The sequence below is a fragment of the Oncorhynchus mykiss genome, chromosome 5 (genome assembly GCF_057628025.1).
Source record: "Oncorhynchus mykiss isolate SJ-2025 chromosome 5, ASM5762802v1, whole genome shotgun sequence".
NCBI classification, from domain to species: Eukaryota; Metazoa; Chordata; class Actinopteri; order Salmoniformes; family Salmonidae; genus Oncorhynchus; species Oncorhynchus mykiss.
In genome coordinates, this window is record NC_143026.1 from 80,437,385 (window position 1) to 80,460,540 (window position 23,156).

Here is a 23,156-nt window from a genome sequence, read left to right on the forward strand (position 1 = left end):
GTGTTGGACAATAGGGGCTGTTTTTGGTCCACACCCCAATGCCCAGACACCCCAATGCCCAGACACCCCAATGCCCAGACACCCCAATGCCCAGACACCCCAATGCCCAGACACCCCAATGCCCAGACACCCCAATGCCTTTTCTTCTTCTGCGGAGTCCAGGTGGGAAAAAGGTAGGTCATAAAGGTAGGTCATAAAGGTAGGTCATAAAGGTAGGTCATAAAGGTAGGTCATATTTTGCGGTCAGTTGTTAGTTGAGTTATTGTGTTTTTCTTTATTTTGAAAGCATGCTAAAGTATGGGTCTTTGACTTCTACATAGCTTGTGAATTGAGGCCAGAGCAGTAAGAATCTGTGAAAATGTCCTCCTCTTTTGGCACTTACCAGATAAAGCACTGACTCTTTTACCCACTTACCACAGGAAGAAGACTGGTCATCTTTTAAAGCCTGCACCTCTAACCCACCTGATCTTAAAGGAACAATTTGAAAATAATGCGCTCAGTGGTTTGTGGACATTTCACGGAGATTCGCTTGTTTTTGTGAGAAGTTTTCGAAGAACAGGAATTTCGCATTAGTATGTAAAGTGTATACACTAAACACTAAATATCATGTCTTAAAACATCTTTATTATTTTATGTTCTGCTGATTCGAGAAGAATCTGGCTCACTTTCAATGGTTCATTCTTGCACAGCATTCATCCTAGCTGACTCCATGTTGTGCAATTTTCCTTTTTTACCACTTTTACAGACTGAATTTAAAATGTATTAAATTGAACTTTTGTGTCACTGGCCTACACACAATACCCCATAATGTCAAAGTGGAATTATGTTTGTAGAAATGTTTACTAATTGATAAAAAATGAAAAGCTCAAAAGTCTTGAGTCAATAAGTATTCCCCTTTGTTATGGCAAATAAGTTAAGGAGTAAAAATGTGCTTAGCAAGTCACATAATAAGTTGCATGGGCTCACTGTGTGCAATAATAGTGTTTAACATGATTTTTTAATGACAACCTCATCTCTGTACCCGACACATACAATTATAATTAAGGTCCCTCAGTCAAGCAGTGAATTTCAAACACAGATTCAACCACAAAGACCAGGGAGGTTTTCCAATGCCTCGCAAAAAGGGCACCTCTTGGTAGATGGGTAAAAATTTATTTTGAAAAGCAGACATTGAATATCCCTTCGAGCATGGTGAATGTATTAATTACACTTTGGATTGTGTATCAAAACACCCAGTCAATACAAAGATACAGGTGTCCTTCCTAACTAATTTGCCGGAGAGGAAGGAAACTGTGGTGAGGTAAAGAGTGACTTTAAAACAGTTATAGATTTTAATGGCTAGAAGAAAACTGAGGATGGATCAAAAACATTGTAGTTACTCCACAATACTAACCTAAATAGAGTGAAAAGAAGGAAGCCTGTACAGAATACAAATATTCCAAAACATGCATCCTGTTTGCAACAAGGCACTAAAGTAAAACTGCAAAAAATGTGGCTAAGAAATGTATTTTATTTTCTGAATCCAAAGCGTTATTTTTGGGGCAAATCAAACACAACACATCACTTAGTACCACTCTTCATATATTCAAGCATGATGGTGGCTGCATCATTGAGGAACACCTGGTTCAGTCTGCTTTCCAACAAACACTGGGAGACAAATTCACCTTTCAGCAGGCCAATAACCTGAAACACAAGGCCAAATATACACTGGAGTTGCTTATCAAGACGCCATTGAATGTTCATGAGTGGCCTAGTTACAGTTTTGACTTCAATTGGCTTGAATATCTATGGCAACTCTTGATAATGGCTGTCTACCAATGATCAACATCCAACTTGCCAGAGCTTGAAGAATTTAAATCATAATTTACAAATATTGTACAATCCAAGTGTGCAAAGTTCTTAGAGGCTCAGAAAGACGCTGCCAAAGGTGATTCTAAAATGTATTGACTCAGGGGTGTAAATACTTATGTAAATGAGATATTTCTGTATTTCATTTTCAATAAATGTGTTATTTTTGTTATTATGGGGTATTGTGTATAGATGGGTGAGGGAAAAAATATGTGTAATCTATTTTGAATTCAGGCTGTAACACAACACAATGTGGAATACGTCAAGTGGTATGAATACTTTCTACAGGCACTGTAAATGCCAGCAATGTGAGGAACATTCCTTGTCCCTATTTGTAGTCAGTCGATAACAAACCACAGCCCATCGGCCATTGCACATTTTGACAAATAGTATGATAAATCCAGTGCGTCACATTCCACTAAGTATATAGATACAAAACATGCTCATTTCCATTGTGATGCAGAACCCAGCAACCTAAAACAGACTGCTGCACAGAAGGCACGGCGGCATCATAAATGTCACCATCATTTGTTATTATAGTTTATAATGAAACATGGCACCGTACTGTACTATACGTTTATGTATGGCCTCGGCAACCACCAACACAATCACTGTCACCTAACCGACGCTAATAACGCTGAACAGCTCCCCCTTAATCGAGTTTTTAGCACATAACCAGACCCCTCCGCCACACCTCTGCTATTGTCACTACCTCAGCCTCCTCTCTGCTCCCCTCACAGCACGGAGCATGGTCTCTCCAGCTGAAAGCTGAAATATTTATGACAGGTTTGCCAAAGGAATCAGAGCTTATTCTTGGTCATTTGTTTTACTTGTCAGCTGTGAAAACCTTCCTGTGTGGAAAGGGGAGAGCCATCTGTGTCCCAAATGACACCCTATTTAGTGCACTACTTCAATGGACCCTGGTCAAAATGAGTCTACTAAACAGGGTGCAATTTAGGACACAGACCCAAACACTATACAGGGCTTTGGTTCCCATAGGAACAGAGGTTCCTAAAATGAGGCCTCCCTCTCTCGCTCTCGCTCCCTCTCTCTGAAGTCAGTCTCTTATCTGCCTGCTCACTGACACACAGAGCCACTGAGTCGCCATTTCAAGAAAGGTGCTGTCACGGCAAAGAGTCCAGCAGGGCTGCTCTTTCACGCTTTCTGCTCTATTCCCCTTGCTTCTCCAAATCACTTTCACAATTCTATCACTATATCTGTCCTCAATATTCTCACTCCTCCATTCACCATGTCACATGATCTGTCGGGCCCTTTATCTGTTATTTGCATTCTTTTATAGCTATATATCTCTCTGCTTCTCTCTATCTTTTTGTGTTTCTTACAACTCCGTACCTGTTTGAAACATATCTGTTCAATTCTGTCTCCCACACATCGACTCTCTAACTCTCATCTACTCCCTCATGAATATACACATAAAGGTTCAGCTGAACAGCAGGGAATTACTCTGTTGCTTCCCAAATGGCACCCTGGTCCCTATATAGTGCACTTCTTTTGCCCAGGGCCCATATGGAATAGGGTGTCGTTTAAGACACATGCTCTGTTTTTTCTGTCTTTATCTGTATTTGAACTCTGTTAATCACTTGGGTGTCTGTATTCTAAAGGAAGGAATGGCCTGTCAAGGATGAGCCTTTTAACACCAACCAACCAAACATGACTTATATTGAAGGCATATTGTGTCCTGCTTCCTCACTGCTCTGGCTGCCAAATCACAAGCAGGCATGTTAAAGGTTATTTTCTACACAGTGGTGCCTCAGTATCCCTCACCCACCCACTACCTTCCCCTTGTTCATACTGGGTTGTGATATTCTGGAACATGTATTTTGCTCATATTGTGTGTTGTTTATGAATTTAGTTGTTTTTCATTTTTATTGTGTCCTGTTTTGCATTTGAAGTATTTTATTTTTCTTCTGCACTGTGGAGAATTGTGAGAGACTATAAATTAAAATAAACATCTTTAGTAGAAGCATAACCCCTATACACCTACTATAACTCATTTAGAAACTGCACACCTACTATAACTCATTTAGAAACTGCACACCTACTATAACTCATTTAGAAACTACACACCTACTATAGCTCATTTAGAAACTACACACCTACTATAGCTTATTTATAAACTACACACCTACTATAGCTCATTTACAAACTACACACCTACTATAGCTCATTTAGAAACTACACACCTACTATAGCTCATTTAGAAACTACACACCTACTATAGCTCATTTAGAAACTGCACACCTACTATAGCTCATGTAGAAACTACACACCTACTATAGCTCATTTAGAAACTACACACCTACTATAGCTCATTTAGAAACTGCACACCTACTATAGCTCATTTAGAAACTACACACCTACAATAGCTAATTTAGAAACAAATTTCAGACTGCCTTACACATGATTACTCTAAAGCACATTGGTAAGGAGTTACAGACTACAATATATGGAGCTCTTCCTCCCAGTCCAGAAGGCCTGTAGTTCATCCCAAATGGCACCCTATTCCCTATACAGTAGTGCACTGTCAAAAGTAGTGCGCTACAGAGGGAATAGGGTGGTATTCCCTCTCCCATCTCTCCTGCTTGACCCCCCAACCACCTCCATGTGTCCCCCCTTTCCTCCAGCCCCCTCAGCCCCGCCCCAGGAGGTGCACCTTCTGAGCCTCAGCTCCACCAGCATCAAGGTGAGTTGGGTGGCACCCCCTGCAGCCAGCCGCCATGGGGACATCGTCCGCTACTCTCTGGCCTACCAGGCCGCCACCGGCGAGGACCTGGAGCGCCACAAGGTGTCGGGCATCAGGGCAGATGTTTCTAGTTATATCCTGGAGGGCCTGGAGAAGTGGACAGAGTACCAGGTGTGGGTCAGGGCTCACACGGACGTAGGCCCAGGCCCAGAGAGCCCCGCGGTCAGGATCAGGACCAAGGAGGATGGTACGTCCATTGTTGGGTCCCAGACTGGGGCTTCCTTCCCTAGGGAAAACTTCTGGCACTAACCCAGCTTGGTTCTGGGTCTCTACTACTGCTGCTGCTGTCCCCTGGCCTGTCTCTGCCTCTGTTTGGCCTCTCTGCTCCTCTCTGATGTGGTCAGGCTGGAGACTACTTTCCTAGCACTAAACCTGCCCTGCTACTGTTATTACTACTGCTACTACTACTACTACTACTGCCACTACTGTTACTTCTACTGTTACTGCTGTTACTACTACTGTTACTACTACTACTACTGCTACTACTACTACTACTACTGTTACCACTACTGTTACTACTACTGTTACCACTACTGCTACTACTACTACTGCCGCTACTGTTATTACTGCTGCTACTACTACTGTTACTACTACTGCTACTACTACTACTACTACTACTGCTACTTCTACTGTTACCACTACTGCTACCACTACTGTTACCACTACTGTTACCACTACCACTGCCGCTATTGTTATTACTGCTGTTACTACTACTACTGTTACCACTACTGTTACCACTACTGCTACTACTACTACTGCCGCTACTGTTATTACTGCTGTTACTACTACTGTTAATACAACTACTACTGCTACTACTACTACTACTGTTACCACTACTGTTACTACTACTGTTACCACTACTGCTACTACTACTACTGCCGCTACTGTTATTACTGCTGCTACTACTACTGTTACTACTACTGCTACTACTACTACTGCTACTTCTACTGTTACCACTACTGCTACCACTACTGTTACCACTACTGTTACCACTACCACTACTGTTATTACTGCTGTTACTACTACTACTACTACTACTGTTACCACTACTGTTACCACTGTCACTACTGTTATTACTGCTGTTACCACTACTACTACTACTACTGTTACCACTACTGTTACCACTACTGCTACTACTACTACTGCCGCTACTGTTATTACTGCTGTTACTAGTACTGGTACTACTACTACTACTGCTACTACTACTACTACTACTGTTACCACTACTGTTACTACTACTGTTACCACTACTGCTACTACTACTACTGCCGCTACTGTTATTACTGCTGCTACTACTACTGTTACTACTACTGCTACTACTACTACTACTACTTCTACTGTTACCACTACTGTTACCACTACCACTGCCGCTACTGTTATTACTGCTGTTACTACTACTACTACTACTACTGTTACTACTACTACTACTACTTCTACTGTTACCACTACTACTACTACTGCCGCTACTGTTATTACTGCTGTTACTACTACTGTTACTACCACTGCTACTTCTACTGTTACTACTACTGTTACTACTACTGTTACTACTACTACTACTACTACTACTACTACTACTACTACTACTACTACTGGTACTACTACTGGTACTACTACTACTACTGTTACTACTACTACTACTACTACTACTACTACTGTTACTACTACTACTGTTACTACTACTACTACTACTACTACTACTGTTACTACTACTACTGTTATTACTACTACTACTACTGTTACTACTACTACTGCTGTTACTACTACTACTACTACTACTGTTACTACTACTACTGTTACTACTACCACTACTACTACTACTACTACTACTGTTACTACTACTACTGTTACTACTACTACTACTACTACTACTACTACTACTACTACTACTGTTACTACTACTACTACTACTACTACTACTACTACTGTTACTACTACTACTACTACTACTACTGTTACTACTACTACTGTTACTACTACTACTACTACTACTACTACTACTGTTACTACTACTACTGTTACTACTACTACTACTACTACTACTACTGTTACTACTACTACTACTACTACTACTACTACTACTACTACTACTACTACTACTGTTACTACTACTACTACTACTACTGTTACTACTACTACTGTTACTACTACTACTACTACTACTACTACTGTTACTACTACTACTGTTACTACTACTACTACTACTACTACTGTTACTACTACTACTACTACTACTACTACTACTACTGTTACTACTACTACTACTACTACTACTACTACCACTGTTACTACTACTACTACTACTACTGTTACTTCTACTGTTACCACTACTGTTACCACTACTACTACTACTGCCGCTACTGTTATTACTGCTGTTACTACTACTGTTACTACTACTACTACTGCTACTTCTACTGTTACCACTACTGTTACCACTACTGCTACTACTACTACTACCGCTACTGTTATTACTGCTGTTACTACTACTGTTACTACTACTACTACTACTACTACTACTACTGCTACTTCTACTGTTACCACAACTGTAAACCACTACTGCTACCACTACTACTACTGTTACTACTACTACTACTACTACTACTACTGTTACTACTACTACTGTTATTACTACTACTACTACTGTTACTACTACTACTGCTGTTACTACTACTACTACTACTACTACTACTGTTACTACTACTACTGTTACTACTACCACTACTACTACTACTACTACTGTTACTACTACTACTGTTACTACTACTACTACTACTACTACTACTACTACTACTACTACTACTACTGTTACTACTACTACTACTACTACTACTACTACTACTGTTACTACTACTACTACTACTACTACTGTTACTACTACTACTGTTACTACTACCACTACTACTACTGTTACTACTACTACTGGTACTACTACTACTACTACTACTACTACTACTGTTACTACTACTACTACTACTACTACTACTACTACTACTGTTACTACGACTACTGTTACTACTACTACTACTACTACTACTGTTACTACTACTACTACTACTACTACTACTACTACTGTTACTACTACTACTACTACTACTACTACTACTACTGTTACTACTACTACTACTACTACTGTTACTTCTACTGTTACCACTACTGTTACCACTACTACTACTACTGCCGCTACTGTTATTACTGCTGTTACTGCTACTGTTACTACTACTACTACTGCTACTTCTACTGTTACCACTACTGTTACCACTACTGCTACTACTACTACTACCGCTACTGTTATTACTGCTGTTACTACTACTGTTACTACTACTACTACTACTACTACTACTACTGCTACTTCTACTGTTACCACAACTGTAAACCACTACTGACAATACTGTTACTACTACTGTTACTACTGTTACTGCTACAATTACCACTACTTCTACTACTACTGCTGTTACTACTACTGTTACCACTACTGACACTACTGTTACTACTACTGTTACTACTGTTACTGCTACTGTTACCACTACTGACACTACTGTTATTACTACTGTTACTACTGCTACTGTTACTACTACTACTACTACTACTTCTACTGTTACTACTACTGTTACCACTACTGACACTACTGTTACTACTACTGTTACTACTGTTACTGCTACTGTTACTACTACTACTACTACTACTACTACTACTACTACTACTGTTACTACTACTACTGCTACTACTACTACTACTTCTACTGTTACTACTACTGTTACCACTACTGACACTACTGTTACCACTACTGACACTACTGTTACTACTGACACTACTGTTACCACTTCTGACACTACTGTTACTACTGACACTACTGCTTTCAACCCAACCCTTTTCTGCTACTTTCCCCAACGGCCTATCTCTGCCTTTCTCTGGCCACACCACTGACACTAACCCTGCACTGGGATTCTTCTACGACTACTACTCTTCTAATGCTACAACCTCCTGCTGCTCTACTCTACAGCCTGTCTCTGCTTTTCATCCTGTTTCTGAGTGTGCTGTAATTTCTCTAACCTGGCAGCGGGCTGGGCAGTCTGTGTTGTCTGGAGAGGAGCCTGAGTCTGACAGGCTCCATCTTCTCACATACTGTAGATAACAGTTTTGAGGTCTGGTCTGAGGCGCTGCATGGTGGCTAAATGGGCTGTGCATGGTAGGCTAGCACAAAACGATGGTCAGCTCAACAAACGAGCGTGCTGTGTTAATTACTGACATTAATCAAATTGAACGCAATGTGTGTTTATAACTGACGTCCTAAAATTTCAGCCTATTCCCTCTGGGTCTCTGGTCAAAAGTAGTTCACTAAATAGGGAATAGGGTGTCATTTCGGACGCATGCAGAGTATACCGCCTCACAGTGTCACAGTGGCACAGTCCAGCGCCTGTGGTCTCTAAGTCTGAAGACACTATTACAGTAAATCCTTGCAAGGGGTTCCGTCTGTTTTGTCAAGACTCAATCCACCACATCGTAACCTTGAGAGCAATAGGCTATTTTCCTGGGCCACTGGAGAAAATCAAAGTATCAGCGGATAAGTCCAAGAGAGGCTTAAGACCGATGGGCAGCATAGTGTGCAGGGCTGTAGAGCCCATCCCTCTTCTTGTCCTCTACACCGGGTTTCTTCGTTCTCTAGCTGTTTGTCCATCAGCACAGTGTGTGGACCGAAGCTTTTCCTAATGTCCTCTTTTTCTCCATCCAGTTTTTCTGCTTCTTTCTCCAGCCGTCTGTGGTGACCACAACTAACAAATTAAGATGGCCTGTGCTCTTGACATCTTCCTGCATCCCCCTCTTCCCCTCTTTCCTTCTCTTTTCACCTTCCCTCTTTCCTGCCTTCCTCTTTTTCCCTTCCGTTTTAATTATGTTAGGCTTTTCCATTGTCTGGATTAATTGTCTGGATTAATTTGATTCCCAGGTGCCTTAATTGTGTTTGAATTGTCTGCGTCTATTTTTCAGAGCATGAGACCTGTCTCAGTGATCGTAATGGCTATTTGGCTACTCTCGCTATAGTTTATTTCTATTCGTTCTTCTTTTTTTTGCACTTTGGGAGAAGCTGCTCTTTTTCAGATCTACATACAGTACATCTGGTCAGAGAACTGGACATATATAGCTGGTGTAGCAGAGTTTCTTCTCTTTATCTTATTATCTCCATCTTTCTCTCGCTCTTCCCTTCTCTGTTTTTCTTTTATGTCTCACTGGGTTAGTTAGGGCTTTCATATAAAGACTAGAAACAGCCAATAATGCCTTCGCAAGAGACAAGCAGAAGCAAAGCATTGTCTTTAGTTGAGCACGCTGTTCCTCTCCCACTCAATCCCATCCAATAACCTTGACTGTGTTACCTGGCTCCCTCTCTCCTCATATCCCTCTCTCTCATTCATTTCTCTCTCCTCTCTCTCTTTCTCCCTCTATCTCTTTCACTCTTTCTCCATCCCTCTCTCTCCCTCTCTCTCTTTCACCCACTTTCTCTCCATCTCACTCTCCCTCCCTCTCTCTCCACCTCTCTCTCTCCCATCTCTTTCCCTCCCTCTTTCTCCCTCCCTTGCTCTCTCTCTCGCTCTTGCTTAAATATCTCGATCTCACTCACTCTCCCTCCCTCTCTCTCCACCTCACTCTCTCCACCTCTTTCTCCCCCCTCTCTCTCCACCTCTTTCTCCCTCCCTCTCTCCACATCTCTCTCCACCTCTTTCTCCCCCTCTCTCTCTCCACCTCACTCTCTCCATCTCTTTCTCTCCCCCTCTCTCTCCACCTCTCTCTCTCTCTCCATCTCTTTCTCCCCTCTCTCTCTCTCTCTCTCTCTCTCTATCCATCTCTTTCTCCCCCTCTATCTCTCGCTCTCTCTCCATCTCTTTCTCCCCCTCTCTCTCTCTCTCTCTCTCCATCTCTTTCTCCCCCTCTCTCTCCTCTCTCTCTCTCTCTCTCCATCTCTTTCTCCCCCTCTCTCTCCACCTCTCTCTCTCCACCTCTTTCTCCCCATCTCTCTCTCTCTCCATCTCTTTATCCCCCTCTCTCTTTCTCTCTCTCAATCTCTTTCTCCCCGTCTCTCTCTCCATCTCTTTCTCCCCCTCTCTCTCTCTCTCTCTCCATCTCTTTCTCTCTCTCTCTCTCTCTCTCTCTCTCTCTCTCTCTCGCTCTCTCCATCTCTTTCTCCCCCCCCCTCTCTCTCTCTCTCTCTCCCACCTCTCTCCCTCTACCCTCTCTCTCTGTTTCTCTCTCTGTCTTTCCATCCTCGATCTCACTCTATCACCAATGATCCCCCCACACCCACAGCACAGCAGCACCCGCAGAGCTGCCTGCCTGATTCCCTGTCCAATCACAGTGAAGTCTCATTTGCTCTGACACTGTGGTTTGGGCACCCTGGGCCTTGAAGGCTGGGCCTCTGGCTCACAATTAATTTGTTTTAATAAACTAACATTAAGCCAATCTCTCAGCCTATAATTATTGAGATCCATCTGTATATCCCTGATGGTGGGGTATATACAGTATAACGCTGTGCTGTCTCTCATGTCAGCTGTGTTGTGTGCCTGTACACTGTCTGTACACTCTAGGTGCCTGGAAAAACCTTTTGGGTTGCCACGCCAGCGGAACCTTTCCAGCTGAAAAAGGTTCCTCAAGGAACCCCTCTGAAAAGGGTCTTCGAGGAACCCCTGTGTAAAGGTTCAAACCATGACCTTTTTCTGATGGGAGGGGTTACATTTTAAACCTTCTTAATAATATATTGTAGAGGTGGCAGCCTATCAGATTGAAGTTGTGGCTTTTTGGAGGCTTGACTTTCAGATAGTTTTTTTTGGTCACCTGTTAGCGTAAATGTCATTCCTTTTCATCATGTTAAGTTTGTACTCCTCAAAGTAAAATGTTCCTTGAATATTTATGGACATAACATATTTGAATATAATATTAATAATCATAACATTTCTGATTACATACAGTAATAAAGTGGTAACTATTCCCATTCGAGGAACTCATACACCCCTGTGAACCTCATTGAAGCTACTAAGCTGTCAGTGTTCAACGTTAGCATGTGATGACAATACAACAGAATAAATGAACAGAAATTACTTTTACTCTTAACGGTGGCCAACAAGAACAAGTATTTGATACACTGCCGATTTTGCAGGTTTTCCTACTTACAAAGCATGTAGAGGTCTGTAATTGTTATCATAGGTACACTTTTATTGCATGACATAAGTATTTGATACATCAGAAAAGTAGAACTTAATATCTGGTACAGAAACCTTTGTTTGCAATTACAGAGATCATACATTTCCTGTAGTTCTTGACCAGGTTTGCACACACTGCAGCAGGGGTTTTGGCCCACTCCTCCATACAGACCTTCTCCAGATCCTTCAGGCTTCGGGGCTGTTGCTGGGAAATACAGACTTTCAGCTCCCTCCAAAGATTTTCTATTGGGTTCAGGTCTGGAGACTGGCTAGGCCACTCCAGGACCTTGAGATGCTTCTTACGGAGCCACTCCTTAGTTTCCCTGGCTGTGTGTGTCATTGTCATGCTGGAAGACCCAGCCATGACCCATCTTTAATGCTCTTACTGAGGGAAGGAGGTTGTTGGCCAAGATCTCGCGATACATAGCCCCATCCATCCTCCCCTCAATATGGTGCATTCGTCCTGTCCCCTTTGCAGAAAAGCATCCCCAAAGAATGATGTTTCCACTTCCATGCTTCACGGTTGGAATGGTGTTCTTGGGGTTGTACTCATCCTTCTTCTTCTTCCAAACACAGCGAGTGGAGTTTTGACCAAAAAGCTCTATTTTTGTCTCATCAGACCAGATGACCTTCTCCCATTCCTCCTCTGGATCATCAAGATGGTCATTGGCAAACTTCAGACGGGCCTGGACATGCGCTGCCTTGAGCAGGGGGACCTTGCGTGCGCTGCAGGATTTTAATCCATGACGGCATGGTGTGTTACTAATGGTTTTCTTTGAGACTGTGGTCCCAGCTCTCTTCAGGTCATTGACCAGGTCCTGCCATGTAGTTCTGGGCTGATCCCTCACCTTCCTCATGATCATTGATGCCCCACGAGGTGAGATCTTGCATGGAGCCCCAGACCGGGGGTGATTGACCGTCATATTGACCTTCTTCCATTTTCTAATAATTGCGCCAACAGTTGTTGCCTTCTCACCAAGCTGCTTGCCTATTGTCCTGTAGCCCATCCCAGCCTTGTGCAGGTTTACAATTTTATCCCTGATGTCCTTACACAGCTCCCTGGTCTTGGCCATTGTGGAGAGGTTTGGAGTCTGTTTGATTGAGTGTGTGGACAGGTGTCTTTTATACAGGTAACGAGTTCAAACAGGTGCAGTTAATACAGGTAATGAGTGGAGAACAGGAGGGCTTCTTAAAGAAAAACTAACAGGTCTGTGAGAGCTGGAATTCTTACTGGTTGGTAGGTGATCAAATACTTATGTCATGCAATAAAATGCAAATTAATTACTAAAAAATCATACAATGTGATTTTCTGGATTTTGTTTTAGATTCCGTCTCTCACGGTTGAAGTGTACCTATGATAAAAATGACAGACCTCTACATGCTTTGTAAGTAGGAAAACTTGCAAAATCGGCAGTGTATCAAATACTTGTTCTCCCCACTACTTGTTCTCCCCCCATCTTAAAGTCACACCCCTACTAGGCCACTCCACTCCAGGGTTCCTCCAGGAACCCGTTGCGACATTGAACCATTAAAGGTTTCTCCAAGAACCTCTCAACTAACCGAAGGTGCAAATATAAACCATTGACAAACAATGGTTATTTGAGGAACTCCAGGGGTTCCATGTCCTCTGCCACACTGGGTTAAGCCCCCCCCCCCGCCCCCCACCTGACTAGGACTATACATTCCCGTTCTCTTTGACATCTTTATTAAATGACCAGCTGAATAGCTTTCCCACTGCCCTGAGCTGACAAGCACATTATATGAGCTTGACTGCCTTCACACAGTGGGATTCTGGAAAAAGTGCATTAGCAACTTCTGCCAAGTGGCATGAGTAGAGGGTACGTTCTAGAAACAAGAGAACCTGGCATGAACCCACTCCATCTCTGCAACAAGGTTTCCATGGAGATTCCATGGGAGGGAGTGGGAGCTCTTTCTCTGATGAGAATCAGACAGCCAGGGAGCGATGGCAAAAGAGAGAGGGGTGGGGTGGGGGGGCAGAAGGAAGGAGAGGCTGAGAGATGGAGAGATGGAGAGATGGAAAGGGAGATGTGAGGAAAGAGATATGGAAAGAGAGATGGAGGGGAGAAAGACAATCGCTGCTGGCCGCAGTTTGAGTCCAATAGCCCAGTCCATCTCTAACATCCCCAACACTGAAAGATGATAGTCTGTGTTGTTTTAAAACAATAGGGTCCATTGTGACATCGCTTTTGGTTCCGTTTGAAACCAGCAAGTACAAATTAAACCCAGCAGTTCTCTGGATTGAAACCTTTGAAGACCAAACCTCAAAGACTTCAACAGCATCGTGTGTACAGTATGTGAGTGTATACATGCTGGGCTTATCTGCTTATGTACCTCTTCCATTTTACACAGGCCTGGTATGCATTGTAAATGGCACTCTATTGCCTACATAGTAGACTACTTTTGACAAGTAGTGAACTATATAGGGAATAGGGTGTGATTTGGGATGCAGACCTGGGCTTTATCTGTTAATACAACGACCATATTGACTTTTCCTCTTCTGAAGGTCGGTGTAGGCAGCAGGATTCTGCAGGATTCTGGAAGCTTGCAGATGTATTATGAGGTTAAATGGTTTCAATTAGCAGAGCTGCTGTGCATAGTGCTGACTGGCAGATACTGAGCCTTTCCTCTCTGCTATGTGGTGTTGTGTTGCGTAGACTACTACACTAACAATCTGCTTATATCTGTACATTGATCTCTTAATACAGGCCTTTATAACCTGTGCCGCTTAACTTCCTTCTTCTCCTTCTTACTCTCTGCTGCATCCTATTGGCTATCATTACCAAGCCATGTTACCTCCACTGCTTCCTATTGGCTATCATTACCAAGCCACGCTGTATCCTCTCATTTTTATTGAAGTCATATTTGTAATAATGTAAAGTTTCCCCTTGTAGCTGACCATGCATCCTGGAGGGGCTCGTAATAAGCTTGTTTCAATAGCAGCTCTGCTCTTCTTCTGCCATGAAGCATAAAGTTTGGCCACTCAACCCAGCAGTCAACGTCTCCCCCTAAGGGACCACATGAGACACTTTGATCTAACCTTCAAAAGTAGCTCAGCTGCGGATGAAGCTTTGATGCCATTCTGATAGAGATCCAGCTAGCTATAGAGCACTGCGTTTGGAACAGACTTGGTTGGTTGTCTTCTATGAGTCTATGGGTGCATCTAAAAGAGGATGCCGTTTTGGACACAGATCCTGTCTGTAAGGTTTTAAGCCTAGCTGTATCCCTCAGTCAGAATTGAAGCTCAACGTGTTACCTAACCTCAATTGTTACCTAAACTCTGTTACCTATTACCCTCTCTCCCCAGTGCCTGGAGCTCCACCCAGGAAGGTGGAGGCTGATGTCCTGAACTCCACAGCCCTGAGGGTGACGTGGAAGCCCCCCCTCCAGGTGAAGCAGCATGGCCAGATCAGAGGGTACCAGGTGGTCTACTCGCGACTGGAGAACGGAGAGCCACGAGGCCAGCCCAGCATCATGGATGTCTCCCTACCTGAGGCACAGGTACTGTCCCATTGCCACTCAGCTCGCTCAGTCCTACACATACTACCTGAGGCACAGGTACTGTCTGTTGCAACTACTGGATGACACCAACTCACTCAGTACCACACATAATGTACTGTATATCCCAATCTCCCTCACCTTCATCTCCCTCTCCAATGTCCCAGTCAAACCTCTTTCTAATACTTTAACTGCAAACCAAATGCATACTTAAGCTGTGCTTGATTGAGCTAGCCTGCCCATTTGGTACTCCAGGAAGGCTCAAGCAAACGCTCAAAGAACCCAGGTCTCTCAAACTTTCAAAGATTCACCTCACACAGTTTTCTGTCACTCGGAATAGAGAACTGGAGGAAATGGACTTTGCTCAGTAGGTAATACATGTTACTCTCTGTCAGTGGCAGAGAATGGTAATCAATCACTATGATTAGTTAATTACTCCTCTTAACATGGTTGAAAAGGTCCTGTTTATGTCCTGTGTGTATGTGCCTTTATAAACCACAGTGAACAAATCCTCCCTTCTCCATTTCCTCTCCAGTGGAATAAGGCAGGGATGAAAGACTGTTTTCAGTTTCTAGCCATGCTGCTGATGAAAATGTATTGGGTGATTCTGTATTTAGATATGAATTTGGGGTTGCCTGCCTTTTATGTCATTGAGAATGTAAATTCACTGCCTTGTTATTCCAGGAAAAGGTTATGTTATATTGTTGCTTGGGTTTTTCACCATCTTGTTGTAGTAATCGTAAATTAAGAATATAAACTGCATAAATCCTGATAAGGAATGCACACACACACACACACACACACACACACACACACACACACACACACACACACACACACACAAATGACTAGTTTGAGAAACAGATGCCTCACAAATCCTCAACTGGCAGCTTCATTAAATAGTACCCACAAAACACCAGTCTCAACGTCAACAGTGAAGAGAGGACTCCGAAATTCAGAGCTGCAAAGAAAAAGCCATATCTCAGACTAGCCAATAAAAATTAAAAATTAAGATAGGCAAAAGAACACAGACACTGGACAGAGGAACTCTGCCTAGAAGGCCAGCATCCCGGAGTCGCCTCTTCTCTGTTGATGTTGAGAGTGGTGTTTTGTGGGTACTATTGAATGAAGCTGCCAGTTGAGGACTTGTGAGGCATCAGTGTCTCAAACTAGACACTCTAATGTTCTTGTCCTTTTTCTCAGTTGTGATGGGTGCATCTAAAAATACTCTTTATATTCTGGTTAGAGCCAGTTTGCGCTGTTCTGTTAAGGGAGTAGTACACAGCGTTGTACGAGTTCTTCAGTTTCTTGCCAATTTTCCGCATTGAATAGCCTTCCTTTCTCAGAACAAGAAGAGACTGACGAGTTTCGGTAGAAAGTTCCTTGTTTCTGGCCATTTTGAGCCTGCAATCGAACCCACAAATCCTTATTCTCCAGATACTCAATTAGTCTAAAGAAGGCCAGTTTTATTGCTTCTTTAATCAGAACAACTGTTTTCAGCTGTGCTAACATAATTGCAATTGATCTAATGATCAATTAGCCTTTTAAAAGTATAAACTTGGATTAGCTAACACAAAAAGCGACAAAAACAACAACACAGAGTTACACATAAACAAACGTACAGTCAATAACACAAAAAATAAGAAAAAAAATAGGAACATTTGAAACACAGGAGTGATGGTTGCTGATAATGGGTCTCTGTACGCCTTTGTAGATATTCCATAAAAAAAATCTGCCGTTTCCAGCTACAATAGACATTTACAACATTAATGTCCACACTGTATTTCTGATCAATTTGATGTTATTTTAATGGACAAAAAATTGTTTTTGTTTCAAAAACAAGGACATTTCTAAGTTACCCCAAACTTTTGAACAGTAGTGTACCTACAAACTCTCTGGTTCTCTCTCTGTCTCTAGTTGTATTAGGAATATACTGATCTCTAGTCGTTTTATAATGTTGTAGTTTTCCGTGTGAGGTACGGTAGGGAGAGGTTGTAGGTACAAGTTGTTCTCCTGGTATTAGCTTGTAGGAGCATGCCTTCCTTCTCTCTGAAGCACACAGTATCAAACCCTCTTCCAGCTTCTCAGCTTATCAGTGGTAGCACGCCATGCCATTCTCCTCAGATAGCTGCAGGCAAGCCTAGCTGACACGGTAGGTATGGAGGTGTGATGAGATGTTCAGCGAGACAATTCACTAGACAACATGTCTGATTCTGCTGCTGTTTTACAGCGGTTCGCTCAGGCAAATCTACTGTATTATCCACATCACTGGCATTGGTATTGGTGTGCTGTGAATGTGGGATACTCTGCTTGTGCACCTTAAATCTGCAGTGTGCGATTAGTACGTGGCACGACAGCTGGTCTGTTGTTTTCTAATTGCAGACTGACCCTTTAAACACTTTTGTTTAGTTAAAAAGCTGTACCATACAGTATATAAGGTAAATAATTGGTATAGCCGGGTCAAGCAGACTGACCACTGTGCTCATGTTTCTTTTTACTTCATTGTGAAACAGAACGTGAGCTATCGCGACATCAGACTGGTTCCAACAGACTGCTGTTGACCAACCATTTTTCTGTGACCTTGCTATCAGACAGCCACCTAAAGACTTCTTCTCAAATCTCTGTTCCTTGATGGCTGCCTTATCTGGTCTCTGTGATGCACCACTCCTTCGACACACACACACACACACACACACACACACACACACACACACACACACACACACACACACACACACACACACACACACACACACACACACACACACACTGCACCACTCCTTGGCCAAGCTGAAAAGTCATGTAGACTTATCATGTGGTGTGAGGCCGATCGTTCCGGTCATTTCACATTGTTTGGTTTTTTCTCTCTCCCAGAGATGTCTCACCTCTGATTTCCTTCATGAGGTGCATTCCTGTCTTATCTGGGCAAGAAGTAGAGCTTGATAAAGGCCTCTTCATCCCCCTACCACATTTATGACTCACAGATACAGGCAATGACACACACACGGGAGCGAACACGCGAGCACACACATGGACTTACACACACATGGACTTGCACACACATGGACTTGCACACACATGGACTTGCACACACATGGACTTACACACACATGGACTTGCACACCTATAGACTTACACACACATGGACTTGCACACACATGGACTTACACACACATGGACTTGCACACCTATAGACTTACACACACATGGACTTACACACACATGGACTTACACACCTATAGACTTACACACATGTGGACTTTCACACACATGGACTTGCACACACGTGGACTTGCACACACATGGACTTGCACACACGTGGACTTGCACACACATGGACTTGCACACACATGGACTTACACACATACACATATGCACACACATGGACTTGCACACACATGGACTTGCACACACATGGACTTACACACACATGGACTTGCACACACATGGACTTGCACACACATGGACTTGCACACACATGGACTTACACACACATGGACTTGGACTTACACACACATGGACTTGCACACCTATAGACTTACACACACATGGACTTACACACCTATAGACTTACACACATGTGGACTTTCACACACATGGACTTGCACACACGTGGACTTGCACACACATGGACTTGCACACACGTGGACTTGCACACACATGGACTTGCACACACATGGACTTACACACATACACATATGCACACACATGGACTTGCACACACATGGACTTACACACACATGGACTTACACACACATGGACTTGCACACACATGGACTTGCACACACATGGACTTACACGCACATTGACTTACACACACATGGACTTGCACACACACACACATATGCACACATACATACAGTATCCCTGTGAGTGGATGTGTTTCTCAGGGGACTGTCTTGAAGGCTCATCTGGCGTAGTGATAAAAGTGACTCTACACGTACAGTAGGGGAGAGTGGGGTAAGTTGAGCCATCCTTGTTTATAGGAAACCATACACAAAATGAATCATGTGACCAAGTATTTAGGAAGAGGTCATCATTTCATGGAGTCTGTGAAGGAAGAAACCACATGGGAAAAGTGGTGAGCAAGTTAGATACAACAAACTGATTTTCACAAAGTCAAATGAAGGTATTGTGTTAGAGGTTTCATGATGCTTGTATCCAAGTAGATCGTTTAAATATTGTATTATACGTCAGTTGGGATCTATTTAAGCTACAATAATATTATGAGGTCCTAAACCTTGCATGAAAGTGCATCCTTGTAGCTGTGTGAGTTAATATAGTAAAAATGTTTGCCTTGGGGTAAGTTGAGCCAAGGGCAAGTTGAGCAAATTTAAGTGTTTTCTTCCCAGGCATAATGAAAGGCATTTTTCGCTGGGATTTGAGGTAACAACAGGACCTGGCCTATGTTAAAAGTGTTTCAAAAAGTACAAAGTGTCTCGTACTGTAGGTGTTAAGCGTTAAGAGATGCTTAACATTATCAAAAGACAACAGATTGTGATTGTGTTGAATTGTGTTTGGGGAATAAAGATATTCATGGTTTTAAAATGGTAGGGGTAATATTTATTCAGTACAGAAATTTGTAGGCGGCTTAACTTACCCTGTTCTGGCCTCAATTTACCCCATACCCAGTGTACGTTGTGCCAAGAGATCACTTTTTATGGACAAGCTATGTTCTCCAAACTGCAATGTTTAAATTAATTCTGATTATTTCCAGGGATATACATCCTGAAATATATGTAGATATCTTTGTTAGAAACAATACTATATTTCCCTTGACAGAGTAATGGCTCAACTTACACCACTTTCCCCTATGGAGCAACACACGCATGCAGACACAGACACACACACTCCTCTCTAAACTCAGATTGACCATCACACAAATTGATCGCTGATTTTGGAGAGTTTTTTTCCTCCTACTTTTATTCATAGAGATTGGTCTGTTTTTATTTGTAATGTTTCTTATTAAATGTCTCTTGCCAAACCAGTGGAGTGTTTTCATATTAGAATGAATAACTAGTTTGCAGTAGTTTCCTTAGTCCTCTGCATCGGAATGCCACACAGACCCAAAAGGCAGGGATTCCCAAACCTTCCATAACAAAGCCATCACCTACAGAAAATGAACCTGAAGAAGAGCCCCCAAAGCAAGCTGGTCCAGGGGGTCTGTTCACAAACTCAAACAGACCCCACAGAGCCCATGGGCTGTTGCTCTGATCTGCTATACACACACACTAACAGACCACACAGAGCCCATGGGCTGTTGCTCTGATCTGCTATACACACACACTAACAGACCCCACAGAGCCCATGGGCTGTTGCTCTGATCTGCTATACACACACACTAACAGACCCCACAGAGCCCATGGGCTGTTGCTCTGATCTGCTATACACACACACTAACAGACCCCACAGAGTCCATGGGCTGTTGCTCTGATCTGCTATACACACAAACACAAACAGACCCCACAGAGCCCATGGGCTGGTGCTCTGATCTGCTATACACACACACTAACAGACCCCACAGAGCCCATGGGCTGTTGCTCTGATCTGCTATACACACACACTAACAGACCCCAAAGAGCCCATGGGCTGGTGCTCTGATCTGCTATACACACACACTAACAGACCCCACAGAGCCCATGGGCTGGTGCTCTGATCTGCTAGACACACACACTAACAGACCCTACAGAGCCCATGGGCTGTTGCTCTGATCTGCTATACACACACACTAACAGACCCCACAGAGCCCATGGGCTGTTGCTTGATCTGCTATACATACAGTACATATGGCCTGATTTGGTAGAGAGGAGGAGGAGGAGGAGGAGGAAGGAGTAAAATAAGGGTAATCAAATAATACTTGGAGGATGAGGATCCATTTATATTAGGCTGTGTCGTTGGGTCTCTGTTGTATATGCAACACACACACACACACACAAATACACATTGTCGGATCTGTTGGATCTCTCTCGGTCTGTCGTATATACATCACACTCTTCTCTGTGATGGATGGATTCCGTCCCTGGTGCGGTGCTGAATCACTTTAATTGGGCTGTTTTGCTAGGCTCAGGTCTTAATGCCAGAGCAGAGCTCCCCAGTCCACGGCTTCCGTCTGTGCCCATGTTTATGGCACCCACGTCCTTGTCAGCCCCATGAAAAACAGTCTCTCTGGCTCCTGCTACTGATGAAGCCTGGGAACTAAATCTGTTTGAAAGAGGCCATCACCATTCCCCTCGGTCGCTTATAGAACGTTACACACCCAAGGACAGAGATTGGTCACTTTTGTTAAGATGTATTTCACTTGCTTTGGCAATGTAAACATGTGTTTCCCATGCCAATAAAGCCCTTTGAATTGAATTGAAATGAGCTTGTTGCAGAGAAACATATTAGCAAATCTATAAGCTGTGATCACTATAGACATAGAGAGAACAGCATTTCAGTGAGAGAGAAACTAACACATTAGCTAGACTGTAAGCTGTCATCACTATAGGCTTAGTAGTGTGTTGTTTTTCAGTTGAAGGAAGCTTTAAAATTCCCCTAGCTGTTTTACTGTGGCTGTGGGTCATCTCTTTAGAACAGCAGGCAAGCTTGGATTACTGCTCTCTTTGTCCTGCTTATGACAAAAGCCTTAATGACAGAGTAAATTCCACCATATCAAATGATTGGCCGTGGAGGTTAGAGACTCTATGGAACATAAAGGTTTAATTGCCTGCCAACTCCCTGCCCAGTGCTTTACGACGCCTTTACCATTCATGTTTATACCTGACTCCCCTCTCTCTCCTTCTCTCTTTCTCCTTTCAGTTCAAGGCAAAGGGCTTTATTGGCATGGGACAAATATTGCCAAAGCAAGTGAAATAGACAATAAACAAAAGTGAAATAAACAATCAAAAATGAACTGTAAACATTACACTGTGATTGCACACTGTGGTATTTTACCCAATAGATCTTTATGGGAATTTATCAAAGTTGGACTTGTTTTCAAATTCTTTGTGGATCAGTGTAATCTGAGGGAAATACAGTATGTGTCTCTAATATTGTCATACGTTTACCAGGAGGTTAGGAAGTGCTGCTCAGGTTCCACCTCATTTTGTGGGCAGTGTGCACATAGCCTGTCTTCTCTTGAGAGCCAGGTCTGCTTACGGAGGCTTCTCTCAATAGCAAGGCTATGCTAACTGAGTCTGTACATAGTCAAATCATTCCTTAAGTTTGGGTCAGTCACAGTGGTCAGGTATTCTGCCACGGTGTACTCTCTGTTTAGTCCCAAATAGCATTCCAGTTTGCTCTGTTTTTTGGTAATGTGTTAAGTAATTCTCTTTTTGTTTTCTCATTGTTTGGTTGGATCTAATGGGGCTCTGTGGGGTCTGTTTGTGTTTGTGAACAGAGCCCCAGGACCAGCTTGCTTAGGGGGCTCTTCTCCAGGTTAATTTCTCTGTAGGTGATGGCTTTGTTATGGAAGGTTTGGGAATCCATTCCTTTTAGGTGGTTGTAGAATTTAATAGAAGGCCCTTCTTGCCTTGTCTCTCAGATCATTTACAGTTTTGTGGAAGTTACCTGTGGCGCTGATGTTTAGGCCGAGGTACGTATAGTTTTTTGTCTGCTCTAGGTCAACGGTGTCTAGATGGAATTTGTATTTGTGGTCCTGGCAACTGGACCTTTTTTGGAACACAATTATTTTTGTCTTACTGAGATTTCCTGTCAGGGCCCAAGTCTGACAGAATCTGTGCAGAAGATCTAGGTGCTGCTGTAGGCCCTCCTTGGTTGGGTACAGAAGCACCAGATCATCAGCAAACAGTAGACATTTGACTTCAGATTCTAGTAAGGTGAGACAGGGTGCTGCAGACTGTTCTGGT

General features: G+C 42.9%; 1 protein-coding gene across 15 annotated transcripts in view; it reads left to right on the forward strand.

Moving 5' to 3' along the window:
* LOC110524627 (receptor-type tyrosine-protein phosphatase F) overlaps positions 1–23,156 on the forward strand; it is a 385,125-nt gene that overhangs the window by 267,247 nt on the left and 94,722 nt on the right. For 10 of the 15 annotated variants that reach the window (XM_090236080.1, XM_090236084.1, XM_090236087.1 and 7 more), the window contains exons 13-14: positions 4,494–4,799; positions 15,119–15,312. In XM_090236080.1, coding sequence (XP_090092206.1) covers positions 4,494–4,799; positions 15,119–15,312 — 500 coding nt within the window. The remainder of the gene's footprint in view (positions 1–4,493; positions 4,800–15,118; positions 15,313–23,156) is intronic. The other 5 variants (XM_090236090.1, XM_090236089.1, XM_090236092.1 and 2 more) reach the window with 1 other exon arrangement.